This window comes from Dendropsophus ebraccatus, chromosome 12, assembly GCF_027789765.1.
Source record: "Dendropsophus ebraccatus isolate aDenEbr1 chromosome 12, aDenEbr1.pat, whole genome shotgun sequence".
NCBI lineage: Eukaryota > Metazoa > Chordata > Amphibia > Anura > Hylidae > Dendropsophus > Dendropsophus ebraccatus.
In genome coordinates this window covers 82,336,303-82,350,118 of record NC_091465.1, presented here as the reverse complement: position 1 = coordinate 82,350,118, position 13,816 = coordinate 82,336,303, and the positions used below count along the sequence as shown (strand labels likewise).

Sequence of the window (13,816 nt, the reverse complement as noted above, 5' to 3'; positions counted from 1 at the left end):
AGAATACACCACTTCCTGCAGGACATACAAAAAGCTGATAAGTACTGGAAGACAATATTTTTTTATAGAAGTAATTTACAAATCTCTGGCACTTTCTGGCACCAGTTCATTTGAAAGACAAAAAAATTGGTGAACAACCCCTTTAAGAGTAAAGTGACCCGAGGGAACTATGCAAATAGGGAGTGGTAAGGAAATCAATTACTGAGGTAGAAGGGGTAGACAGTGTCCAGTCAAATGGGAAAACAAGATACAAAAAAAAAAAAAAAAAAACGACTACGGCCACTGTCTCAGGACTCGATCCAAGGTATGGGCATTTTATTTAAAGTTATTAAAAGTTATAAAGATAACAATAAGATGCGTAACGCTCCATTCATCCACGAGTAGATAATAAAGGCATAAATGCTGTCTAAGGTTCTACAAGGGAACTAATATTACAAAAAAAAAAAAAAAAACAAAGAGAAAGGTGGGAAACAAATACTTCAAAAAAACAAGAGAAAGTTGATACATTGAAAAGGTGATGGATCAGAAGGAGTAAAGACCAGTGACTCCAAATATTTTCCAATATTTATTCTATTTCACAAAAATTTCTCACTTCCTTTGATCATATTTATCTAAGGATCCTTTACAAGTATAATGTTAGAAGAACAATTTCAGCAGCAGGAGACAGGTGATGGCTGGAGATAGGACGACTTAATGGACTCCTCTACCCCCATTGGTGCAGGTAATCTTCATGTTGACTGACAATCCATCAACACTTTCGGACACACTACCATCATCACACATGGATTGTGTTGCGCACCCCCGAAGGACTGTCGAGCCCAAATCTGCAAAGATGAATATAACACTTACATTTGACATAATGTTAGACCTCATATATGAAAAATGGCTAATATACAGTACACACTGGCCTTGTTGACCACAGCAACCAACCACAATATACAGTAGCTTTCCTCTAATAAGTTAAATCTGAAACCACATAAAATTTAATACAATGATGAAAAAAATAAAAAAGTATAGTTATTTATTTTTTATTTTTTTCTCATCATTGTATTAAAAATTAAAATGATACAATAATGAGGAAGAAAAAAAAACTATATTTCATTTCCATCAGGGGAATTGAACCACAGAAAGCAAACTGGTGCTGGTCTCCGGACACACAACTCCAACACTGGCAAGGAGGTTCAACTATATTGGATTTCACATCAGTCTTCTATTGGCAGATACTGACTGACAGCTGAGCTAGCAGGAGGCCAGGCAGCATTGATTATCCATGAAGAAGAGGGAGGAGGAAGGAGTGGTGAGGTGTGCCAGAGAGCAGTACAATCTCTGAGCCACAACACCTCTTTGACTCTTCATTACAGTAGGAGACCTGAGATTGCCCAAAATCCACTCCACGGACAAATCACCAAAAGGCACCATGCTCACTAGGGGACTGCCAGCCTCAGGATACTGACAGCACCTCAGGTAGGGCCCGGGAGCTGACAGATTCCCTTTAAGAAAAGACCTAAGTACAAACTAGAGGCTTCATTGTCACAACTGCACTTGTTTTATGTTTATCTATTTTTGGGGCCCCGTGACTATCAGATCTCAATGCCAATAAGTAGAATGAAATGGTGCAATATGTCCATCCTTTCTTGCTATAGTTGTTTCTTTGTTTTACTGTCTCCATAATAGGAACATCAGAAGAATAGTGAGAACCTTTCAATCTTTGTCAATGGTTTCCTTTAAAGTGATGCGGAGGGGGGGGGGGGGGGGGGGGGGAGAAAAAAAAGGAAAAACATTCCATACCTGGTATTTCTACTATCTGGAGAATACACCTGTTCTCATCCCCTGTGCATCGTATAGTCTCTGTTGTGTAACACCAATCGGAGGCAGATGTACAACATGGGCAGACCACTCCGTTGAAGTTGTAGCTGGTTTTAGGTACTGGAACCAAAGCAGAAACGAGAGATAAAGAGACCCTGTTTTTTTATGTTTAAAGCTATGAAGAAAAGTCATCACTTACATCACCCCCAACCCCCTCCTCACATTGTTAAAAGAGTTGTGCACCCCCTCCCCCCATCATGTGCTGGATCCTATTAAAACAGTACTTTGGTACCAGTGTATTGAAGTTGTATATGACTTGCATTTAAATACAATTATCACCCCAGTGCAGTGTCCCAGAACCCAATTTGCCACTGCTGGTGAATGAATATATGTGTAGGTCACCCTATTCTATATTCTTTTTTCATTGAATAGCAGCCACACAGACATGTCAGTTCACACAATGGAGAGTGCGGCTCTGGCCCCATTCTCCTTTGTGTGCAATGTTGAATTGGGAAGCGGGCACACACGAGTGCGCCTGCATCCAAATTCACCCAGCCAAGGGGTGGCTCCTGTAAGGAAACCACCAAAACCACCATATTAAGTGGCCCTATAAGTCAATGTAATGACAAGGGAAAAATCAAGGCCAGGTAACCATCGACATACAGCTGTTTCGGGGTGTTGCCCCTCATCAGTGTGGAGCAGGATTCTGGCTTGGTGGGAGCAATGCCTAGTAGAGCCATGAGAGAAACAGATCACTGAACTCAGGGAGACCAGCAAAAACGACAACACTGCCGGCTGCCAATGAAAGCGCTCAGTGCAGTGAAGTCCTAGGTGCATTGCCCCCTGGGAAACACGAATATGCAAAAGAAGAGCCCGTGGAGCCTCATCAAAAGTCTCAAAACACAGGACTAGCCAGATATCCCTCCGGGAAGGACCCAGCCAAGGGGAAGCTCCTATTAGGAAACCACCAAAACCACCATATTAAGTGGCCCTATAAGACAATGTAATGACAAGGGAAAAATCAAGGCCAGGTAACCATCGACATACAGCTGTTTCGGGGTGTTGCCCCTCATCAGTGTGGAGCAGGATTCTGGCTAGGTGGGAGCAATGCCTAGTAGAGCCATGAGAGAAACAGATCGCTGATCTCATTGGCGTTTTTCAGAGGCCATAAAATCACCACAAAAAAAGTGTGAGGACGTCCTCAATGTATTTTCACTACTGGAGTACCTTTTTTATTTAGCTCCCGGTTTGCTTGTTCCACTGTGTGGCCGCTGGCACCCGCCTTCACCTCCCAAGTGCTGCATTATTTTGTTTGATGTTGTTTATAAAAAGAGATGATGGATATGTATGAAGGGAAGTCAAACAAAGCATTAGTCTGCAATATACTACACTCACTATTAGCATTTTAAGCCCCTTTAAAACTCTATAAACAGTGTGCCACATTTCCCAAATTATGAGTAAATGTAAAGGAAAACGGCTGACTTACGTGGAGGAGTAGTAGGAGTACAGAAGTCCGTGTTGCAGCATGACGTGACCCTCTTGACTTTTCCTCCATTAACGCTTACGCTGCCATTAAAATTACACTCAGATGTCTTTGTGCACGCTCTATACGTTACTACATTCTTTACACCACCTACTAATCAACAGGAACAATTTTATCATTACTTGAATTTAGAAAAAAAAAGAAAGAAAGAAATTGAACCTCTTTTCTTATTTTTTTTTTTTTTTTATTTTGTCCCCCCACCCCCCCCCCCCCCCCCCCAAAGTTGCTTTAAAAAAATCTGTTCACAAAGTATCCCTCTTGTGGGGCCTCCAAAGTCAGCTATAATATATAGAAAATCTGTGCAAACAATATGGAGACAGGTACATGTTACAGGTACAGTATCACTTAAAGCGTACCTGTCACTAGACAGCGGGAGTCAGATGCCAAGATTTCTGGCTCATACGAACCAGAAATGCGGCAGGTTCGCTCATGTCTAGTAAGCACCCCCAGACTTGTCTGCTACTGTAGCAGCTGTACAAATGCACAGTGATGGGAGACACCTAGTGGCCATATGTATAACATTGATTTAAACATAGAAAATTTGAATATATATATATATATATATATATATATATATATATATATATATATATATGAAATAATAGAGTATATTGCAAAAGTGTGACAGTGCCTCTTTAACCCTTGATGACCTTTGTCATCTGGGCCAATTTCCTGATCTGGGCAATGTAGATTCTTTTATTACTCTCAATCGTTGTGCCAATATATCTGGATCTTGACGGGCCGTGTTGATTCTGGTAATATAGTGTGGGACTTACATTGAGGAGTTGCCCTGAATATTGACCCCGTATAGGCTTATATGTGTCAGTACACACTGGTTACTATATTACACACATTATGTGGACACATTGTAGTCATCGTGTGTAGTAGTAGTGTTTCATGATCTGATACTGAGTGACATGTACATACTGTCCTGATAGCGCACATTAGCAAACCCAGACCATTGCACATTCTATGGGCCGGCCGATTCCGTTATCGGCCGAAAGAATCGACGGGGCAATTCTTTCGGCGGAATGTTGAGTCCGCCTATGCATAGAATGGTGTCTATGGCACGGGCGCAGAGGCGCGCGGCCGTGAGCGTGTACAAGCAAAGGAATTTAAACATGTCAATTCTTTGGGCGGATTCTGCTAAAGGAATCCTATAGAAGTCAATGGGGGCTTGAATTCTGCTCAAATTCTGCTCAAATTCAGCTCTTAGGGCGGGTTCACACTACGGAATTCTCGCAGATAATGTCCGCCGAATTCCATCAGCTGTCCGCCCGCACGGGCACGCGCTTTTCCGCCGGCCCCATAGACACCATTCTATGGGCCGGCGTATTCTACGATCCGCTGAAAGAAGTGACATGACACTTCTTTCAGCGTATAGCGGAATACGCCGGCCCATAGAATGGTGTCTATGGGGCCGGCGGAAAGGCGCCCAGATGTGCGGGCGGACAGCTGACGGAATTCCGCGGACATTGTCCGCGAGAATTCTTTAGTGTGAAACTGCCCTTATTCTGTCAGAGCTGAATAGGCGAGGAATTTCAAGCAGAAAACTTTCTGCTTCAATTCCTCGAGAATTCCTTAGTGTGCATATACCCCGATTCCTCGAGAATTGCTCAGTGTGCATATACCCTAAGGCTATGTTCGCACAATGTATGAGACCGGCCGTTCCGTGACCCCGGCCGGGTCAGGGAATGGCCGGTCTATGCCCGGATCATCCCGGCCGGTACTTAAGTACCGGGAGGATGATCTGTCCGGCCGCAGAGCTCTGATGTGGGCGCATCAGCGTGCGCCCGCATCAGAGCTTTCCATAGCACACAATAAAGCGAGCGGCCGGAGCCGCTCGCTTCATCGTGTGAACTCACAGGGTTTCCTACGGCCACAATTCACTGAATTGTCATGTTATTTGCGGCCCCGTACCGGAGCGGAGCGTATACGATGTGTATATGCTCCAGCCGGGATCCCATAGCTGAATAGGCATTGTTCCACTCCGCAAAAAGTACGGCCGTTGTTGCCGATGGTAGTGAGAACATAGCCTAACAGTGTATCAGGGCAGAGAATCATCTGTGAGGTAAACAGCAGCACAACTCTCTCCCCTATCCTGATAGTTTACTTCAGGTAACATGTATCAGCCTGGACTCACAGAGGATTGTCCAAACCGGATGCAACTGATAGAAAACCTCTATGACGTCTATTAGGTTTTATTCATTTGTTTATTTATTTATTTGTTTGTTTATTTTATCCCTTTGATGAGTACCAGAATGTGCACAAATACTGACAACAAAGTCTATTCTAGACAGTTCTAGAAGTGATAATATTACATTGTACTTCATCCTATGACTTACCAGCAGTGGTTTCTGTGTATGTGGATCCGCACTGATGATCTAAAGGACAAGTCACACTGGGGCCCGAGCATGAGGATGACTCTGAGTAGCACTGCGTACATGAGAGAGCGTCACCTAGAGAGACATCACACAGCATAGAGATCAGTCATCCTGTAATGTTACTGAGTATAATCCTCATCACACATCAGGAAGAACTGTCCTACATAGACTAAAAGTAGGCATACACTTTCATCAGCCTTCAATCGACTTTCCTATATGGTTTCCGGCCAAGTGTGTCCCCGGATAAAATTTAAAAGCTGGGCCCCAAGTGCTCGGATATTGTACCACAACACAGTTAGGGTGCCCTCACACACTCACTTTTTGTCTGGTGTTTTTTAGGCAAAAAAAAAAGTGCCCAAAAAATCGCCAATGTGACGCACAGTGTTTTTTCCTTTTTTTTTTCTTCATGCCTTTGTGTTTTTCTGTAATTTTCTTTTGCCGTTTTTTACTTTTTGTCTGATTGATTTTTTTTTTGTGGTTTATTAGTGTTTGTGTACTTTTTTTTATCCTCTGCTATCACATGACCTAGCTGCTAGACCACAAAAGGTGACAAAAACAGAACCAGAACAATCCTACTGTCAGGAATCGAGCCGCGCTCTCGGCCCCTGCCTCTGCCGAGGCACGCGGTTCAGCTGGGAGGGACGCTGATGGCGTCCATGGTTACGGGCAGGGCCGGTTGCTGAGGGCGCGCCGACGGCGTCCTTATCAGCTGGTCTGCTGTTTGTGCGCCGCAGCGCTTTTAACCTTTTAGTCCGTTTCTGGTTTTGTTACGTTCCTTGTTACGTCTTCTGTTATCCGCTCCATGTTTTTCAGTTCTCTCTGCACTTTCTTGCTGTAGCTCATTCACTGATTTGTTTCTGCTGTCAGCATCTAGCTTCCTGCTCACTATAAATCCCAGCCCCTTCCCTCACTCCAATGCCTGTGATAGCGCCTTGAGCCTAGAACTAGCAATCCCCTGACCATTTGTTATAGTGACTCTGACCTTCTGGATCTTGTGACCTCGACTTAGCTTTTTTTTATTTCGATTTTGTACCTCTGTTACCGGTTGTTGCCGACTCTGCTTCCTGACTATTCTTTATTGTGTTGTGTTCGTCTGTCTTTGTTCTGTGTACCACTGCATACAGCATAGGGATTGCCGTCCAGTTGTCCCTAGCTGTTAGAGCTTTGAGGCAAGCAGGTAGGGGCAGCGGGGCGGGTGCCAGCTCAGGGCTCACCTGTCCGTGTCTCCTGTTCTGCCTCACACCTACAAAAGTCTACGGGAATAACTGCCAGACCCTCAAAGATGCCAGAGAGCAGAGAACCCCCCCCCCCTCCAAAAAAAAAAAAAAAAAATGCCACGTGTGTAAGGCTGATCATAAACTTCTGGCTGCTGGCGTTTTTGCGGGGGGAAAAAAAAACAAAACATGGCATTTTTAATTGACATTTTTCCAGGATTTTAAAGGGGTACTCTAGCAAGAATCTTTTTCCTTCAAATCAAGTGGTTTTAGAAAGTTATATAGATTTGCAAAATACGACATGGACAGAAAGGAGACGCTGCACCTCACAACTATGGCTGACACTAATGCCTGTCTGCTACATTTAAAAACCAACGCCAGGATGTTGGTATATAATTTGATCAAACCATATTGCCTCATGTATCATGTACAGGTCCCCTGGATCACACTAACTCAGGTCCCTACACTAACTCAACACTGTGTCGGTCAGCGACTGCAAACCCCGCAAAGTGACCACAAGCAGGAAAGGGGGGCCATAGAATGGCCCTGCACCCCAATGTCACGGGGCCAAACCCCAGGGCCCCCCCCCAAAAACAGAGGAGATGCCTCCGGCGGAGAAAGCTGCCTCCAAACAAGTGTGAACATGGTCTTGCTACTCACCATTGCTCCTGCAGTTAGAATGGGAAGAATGGGAGGTACTTGCCATGTGGGCACATGTGCTTCCTGCTAATTGGGGTCACATGGGTCTGAGTGCTAGCACTCAGAAAAGAGAGAAAAGTAAAATACGACATGGAGAGAAAGGAGCCGTTGCACCTCACACATATGGCTGACCGCTGACCGACACAGTGTTGAGTTACGTGGTACATGAGGCAATATAGTTTGATCAAATTATATACCAACATCCTGGCGTTGGTTTTTAAATGTAGCCGAGAGGCATTAGTGTCAGCTATAGGTGTGAGGTGCAGCAGCTCTCCTCTCTCTCCATGTCATATTTTACTTTTCTCCTTTTTCTGAGTGCTAGCACTCCTCCTTGCAAGACCCATGTGACCCCAACCAGCAGGAAGCTCCTGTGCACACATGGCAAGTACCTCCTATATTTCCCATTCTACCTGCAGGAGTAATGGTAAGTAGTTAGACTATGTTCACACTTGTGTTGCTTGGTGGCAGCTCTCTCCGCTGGTGGTGCCTGCTGGGTTTGGGGGGGTCCTTGGGGTTTGGTCCTGTGATATTGGGTTTGCGGGGCTATTCTATGGCCTCCCTTCCCTGCTTGCACTGGCATTGCGGGGTTGGCAGTCGCTGACCGACACAGTGTTAAATTAGTGTAGGGACTCATGTGATCCAGGGGACCTGCTTTTGGTACATGAGGCAATATGGTTTGATCAAATTTTGTACCAACATCCTGGCATTGTTTTTTAAATGCTGCCGAGAGGCATTGGTGTCAGCCATAGGTGTGAGGTGCAGCAGCAATCCTCTCTCTTCATGTTATATAGATTTGCAATTTACTTCTATTTAAAAAATCTCTTCTAGTTTTCCAGTACTTATCAGCTCCTGTATGTCCTGCAGGAAGTGCAGCTCCTGTGTGTCCTGCAGGAAGTGCAGTATTCTTTCCAGTCTACCACATTGATCTCTGCTGCCACCTCTGTCCATGTCAGGAATTGTCCAGATCACTTGAAAATCCCCATAGGAAACCTCTCCTGCTCTGGACAGTCAAGAGCAGGAGAGGTTTCCTATGGGGATTTACAGACTATGAAAAGAAGGCACAAAATACACTTTTTGGTGTTAAAATGGCCACCGCTTCAACAATCCCAGGAGTCAGGTGAAGTGCTAGGTCACTGGGATTAATGGACACTGTGAGATCCCCAGCTGTCTGCAATACAGCACTCGGCCAGACTGCAATAAAGGGAGCAACACGTTTTGGCTGCCATGCTAGCGGAGCCAGTCCACTTTAAGAGCTCCAATGACCCTACTGAAGAGCCATACTCCTGTGTTTAACCATCGTGCCCACCCCTGGATGATGTTACCATTCTGGCAACCTTAAGCTGGCCACTTCCAAGGCTCAGCCTGTTCACCACCATTTAATGTCCTCTATGAGTTAAAAGGAGTCCACCATAACTTGCTTGCAACTTCCACCTGTCTCCTGAGCCACCAAACCAAAGCTATGAAAGATAATAAAATATATATATATTCACAATTTTTTTAATTTTTTATTTATTACTTTCATTTTTTATTTTTTTTTTATTTTTTTAACACGCCATTTTGCACACTTAATTCAATGCCATGGACATATAACTTAGAACTACAAAACTATGAAAATTGTGCAAAACAAGGTGAATCCTCAACTCATAGTCATCCTCCAGCACTCAGGAGAGGAAAAAAAAACCCTGTGAAGGAAACCTCTAGGTAACCATGGCTGTAGAATTGCCCTTCCCTTGGATTTACCATTTACAAACAGATAATATTTACAATACAAGCATTATTAGTTACACTTGCAAAAAGAAAATTTGTTTTAAAGTAGAGATGAAAAAAGGGAGGGCGGGAGAGACAAGACAGGAAGTTATATCTATTCCTAAACCCCACCCTGCTCATAGCAATTTTATACAATACATAAACTCCTCCCTCTTTTTAAAGCAGAACCACCTAAATCTGCCTAAATGTATAGCATTAAACAGACAAGACTGCTCCCAAAGTCATGTCTCCCTTTGCTTAGGGCTCCAGGGCAGTCTTTAAATCTGTGAGAACTGGCACATGCGTGCTAGTAGGCGGGGCAACACACCGGCTAATATGAGACAGAGCAGGAGTGCGGGGAGAAGCAACGCGTCCCAAGGGCCAAAGAGGAGACTGGACCTGGATACAGTAAGTATAGCTGTTGTATAGCTGCATTCAGGAGACTGGACCTGGATACAGTAAGTATAGCTGTTATATAGCTGCCTACAGGAAACTGGACCTGGATACAGTAAGTATAGCTGAGAAGAAGGAGAAGGAGGAGAAGGAGAAGTGAAATGAATGATTTTATTTTATGATAAATGACTTTTCAAATTCCTTTGTTTTCAGTAGAAATCTACAAAGACTACAAATTACAATGGCCACATGGATAAGATCCAACTGTTAACCAATAGATCCCTCAGGTTTTGGCCCTACCCCTCTTTAATGTTCTTATTCACAAACATTGTACCACTAGGATGCCACATGTCACCATCCCAGAAAAATCTAGATGTCATGTGACTAGTGTGACTTTATTTTTGAGGCAGAACTTTTGGCAATGCACCAACCAAGTTGGCATGCACTTGTACCAGACTGGATGACCTGATGATCTTCACTTCTGCTGAATTCGGATGCGAGCGCAGCAGTTTGTGCTGGCATTCAAATTTCCTGATGCACACAATGGAGCGTGCGGCCGGAGCCAAACGCTCCATTGTGTGAACTGACAGGTTCTCTGCGGCCGCCATTCAATGAATGTTTTTTTGCAGGGTCGCTTGTGATCCCAGCCAGAGTGTATACTATGTGTAAACACATCCGGCCGGGATTTCCTCCAGGTGCAGCAAAATGCAAACCGGCAACTGTGATTAAAACTTTACTTACTGACTTACTTACTGACTCTCAAAGTCAAAACAGACTCCACCATGTACCACCAACCATACACAAAATGTATTACTGTACATCTATGGGGGAAGTTACCTCCTCATCTTGCCTGGTGACATCTTCTCTCTCTATGCACTGCTGTTTCTGCCATGAGGACAAATAAGTTTTTTGCTCCGGCTGTAGTTCTGTAGGAGCGGCATGTTTTATGGAGTGGCCATAAATGATATTGTCTGCTACACAACACTGACGTCATTGACACCATGACCTGCAAATGATAGCTGAAGGCAGACAAATAATGCAAGGAAGTCAGGACTGCAAACACTCTGCAGGTATTATTATGTATGATGTGTATCACACATCACTACACTACAAGTGATCGCTATCCCTTTATATGGAGCGCAAGGTGTAATGGTAGTATGATCATGAATAGGATCACCAGGAGTAGTCACAATGCAGTGACTCTCCTATATGTCTGGGGCTTTTCTTGGAGAAGCTATAAAGATTGAAGACTTGTTTACACATTGGTGGAATTGGAAACTTTTAAACTTTTTCTGTCTTTTCTGCATCAAGGACAGAAGGTAGTACTTAAACAAGTCAGTGAATGGAGGAGCTGTATTGTGTATATGCAATTATTATTATTATAATTATTATAATAATAATTATGTCAGGAGCCAGAAGCTCAAAGAAAGATTCTTCTTATGAGAGAGACTTATGTAGTACTAAACCCTCAGGACGGGTAACTGTCCTCTAGGGTACTCCTTGTCTATGCCAGGAATCTTTCTCCCCTATTCTCAGTTACCACAGCAAGGAACTGATCCCCAGTTAGACAAAGAGCAGAAAGCTGAAGTATCTTTTTGACTCACGCATGGCTATCTTTGGGGGTCTCGGGAAGTCTTCTTAACCCAGTAGTAAAGGCCTACCAAACCTGTCAGGAGGCGGTCAGATACCTAGTTATCTAAATGTGAGTACGAGTATTCTTCACCTACACTCTTAAACACTATAATCCCGACAGAGTACAGAACTGCATTGGACAAGGCTCCCAAGACGGTCCCTATAATTACACTAAGCCAGCTTCCATCAATTTCCACTTTACAGTCATTTGCACCTGTGTCTTTGCCTTAGTATTTTGTATAGCAAAAAGCAGTTGCTTCTTGGTAAGTACTGGGCTCAGTTCTATTTTTGTTGCCGCACCCACACTTACACCTTGTGCCAGAACCTGCGTGACAAGTGAACCAGTAAAAACACCAAGCCCACCTGCTGTATAACCCCATCTCAGAACCCCGGGCCATGACATAAAGTGTAAATATAGAAAGTGTTTTTTGTTACTAAACTATTACTACGTAAATGGCACAAAACAAGACAGATGGTAGAGATATTAGAGCATTACAACAGCAGGAACAAGTAGGCCTTTTCTCATTGTGCGCCCTCCTTACCAAAAATGACACATAATCTCATTCATAAACGGGACCTAAACCGAAGCTGACATGGACACTATGTAAAACCTCTTATCCAAGCACTGACATCTAAATAAAAAAATAAAAACTTCTATCTTATCTAATGAGGAACAAGGAAGTTGAAGAAATTATGTACAAACAATGATCTTATCATATAACCTTTGGATAAGGGAGAGAACATTGTACATGGATAGGAGTCATTATGTCATAACTTACTGGATTCTATCTGATGAACCCACTGATGTTTTTTTTCTTTTTTTCTTAATAACAAGAAGTTGCTGATTGAGCAGAGAAAGTTATTATTTCTATTAAGGGATATAAGTTAGAGGGCTATTCCGCCCATGCCCTTTAAAGAAAAAAAAAAACCCTTTGGTCTTAATCTCGGTCAATCCACCGTACCTCCATTTCACTATTTAAAGTTTTTATAAATCCTGGACTATTTTGAAGATGGAGCCGGCCGGGAAACTACACCTCCCAGAATGCCTCCCTATTAGCCCAAAGCCACTTGTACTTCTTAGCATTCATGGGTCGGCCACTGATTGGTAGATATCTTATTCATGCCCACCATGATGTCACATTTGGAGATAGTACAAGACCAGACAATCTTAAGCCCATCACCATTAGCTCTATATCCTGATGACACCTGGTTGTTAGGAAGATGATGTTACATTTTATAAGCAGCTACACTCCAGCTCTTAATGTAGACTACAGCTACCATGGTCGCACAAGCCCTTTAGTATAATTAGTCACAGAAGCCATCTGTCATAGCTCTTACGAGGGGGCATATATATTATCAATCTGTACATCTATACTGACTGACCTGCTGGTGTGGTAGTTCTAAATATAATTACCCCCCCCCCCCCATGTTCTTACTGGTGCTATGTCCCACAGAATGGTAGGTTTCCTCTCTAGCAATATAATTGTAGATACTTATAGTACATAGCTATTTTTTTTTCCAGATCACTTACTTGTTGCTATAAGAGCTGAGAGGAGACTCAGGATCCCGGTCATGGACATCATGGTTCTGCTTCCATGAGATGGAAACCTTGTACGTTCCTATTTTATTAGTCTATGTTGGGCAGGACATGGGGAGGGCTGGGAATTTCCAAGCAATGAGAATCCTCCCACTAATAAACACAAGATAACGTTCCTCCTTGATCCTTCTTTGTCATATAGTAAATGCAATGCACAATAAAAAAAAAAAAAGCTTCTTCTAATAATGTTAAGGCTAAGTTCACATAATGTATATTCTCAATTAATCACGGCCGTTGTTGCAAATTGCAACACCGGCAATGAATAATTGAAAATATACATTGCTTTGAAGCCTATGGAATCCCTTGCGGCCGCACGGCTATTGTCTTATATTGTGTGAACCCGGCCTAATAATGTGAAGATATAGTAAAGCTCCTGCAGAATGTAGCTGCAAGTTCCCCTCCTGTAACATCTGGAGTCGTGGACCCACTGGACCTCTAGGCAATGGAGTAAGCTGCACCAGGGAGCCGAGTCTTAGGGGGACGCTGGTCTTCACCAGAGCTCGTGGCAAGGCAGGATGAACTTGCTGCAGCAGGTCACCACCCCCAGGTCACTATCCCTGGTTAGGCTTGCTAGAGGAGGCGGGTCAGGTACAGTAGGAGACAATGTAGACAGAGCAGCAGCACGGCTGGCAGGAACACAGTATAAAACACAGGCAGAAACCAAGGGTGACCGAGCTAGGACCACAGTGCTTAGGGTTAGCATGCAGAGACGCCAACAAGGAAGCCAGGGCAGGTACACATATTTAGGCTGTTAGACGTCGATTGCAGAATTGTGGTAATTGTGGCACCCCCATTTATTGAG

The 13,816-nt window shown here is 43.7% G+C and overlaps 1 protein-coding gene across 3 annotated transcripts; it reads right to left on the bottom strand.

Annotated features, from left to right (window-relative positions):
* Positions 1-552: 552 nt before the first annotated feature.
* LOC138769141 (phospholipase A2 inhibitor and Ly6/PLAUR domain-containing protein-like) lies at positions 553-13,057 on the bottom strand. Of its 3 annotated transcripts, XM_069947388.1 has the most exons (6): positions 12,949-13,057; positions 5,695-5,808; positions 3,293-3,442; positions 3,034-3,104; positions 1,789-1,926; positions 553-824 (listed from the first exon to the last, which is right to left on the bottom strand). In XM_069947388.1, exons 3-6 carry the CDS (start codon positions 3,331-3,333, stop codon positions 691-693), a joined length of 384 nt encoding a protein of 127 aa, XP_069803489.1. In that variant the 5' UTR covers positions 3,334-3,442; positions 5,695-5,808; positions 12,949-13,057; the 3' UTR covers positions 553-690. The 3 variants fall into 3 exon arrangements, with proteins under 3 accessions (XP_069803489.1, XP_069803487.1, XP_069803488.1); XM_069947386.1 differs by lacking the exon at positions 3,034-3,104; XM_069947387.1 differs by lacking the exon at positions 3,034-3,104 and having other exon boundaries at positions 3,293-3,439.
* Between the last annotated feature and the right edge of the window lie 759 nt (positions 13,058-13,816).

What these genes read in the sequence shown, in the direction of transcription:
- LOC138769141 (XM_069947386.1), bottom strand. Translation starts at nt 13,000, where the DNA reads ATGATGTCCATGACCGGGATCCTGAGTCTCCTCTCAGCTCTTATAGCA. An exon ending in TACTCCTACTACTCCTCCAC is followed by an intron (nt 1,927 to 3,292) that starts GTAAGTCAGCCG and finishes CTTTGGTTCCAG; the next exon opens with TACCTAAAACCAGCTACAAC. An exon ending in CCAGATAGTAGAAATACCAG is followed by an intron (nt 825 to 1,788) that starts GTATGGAATGTT and finishes TCATCTTTGCAG; the next exon opens with ATTTGGGCTCGACAGTCCTT.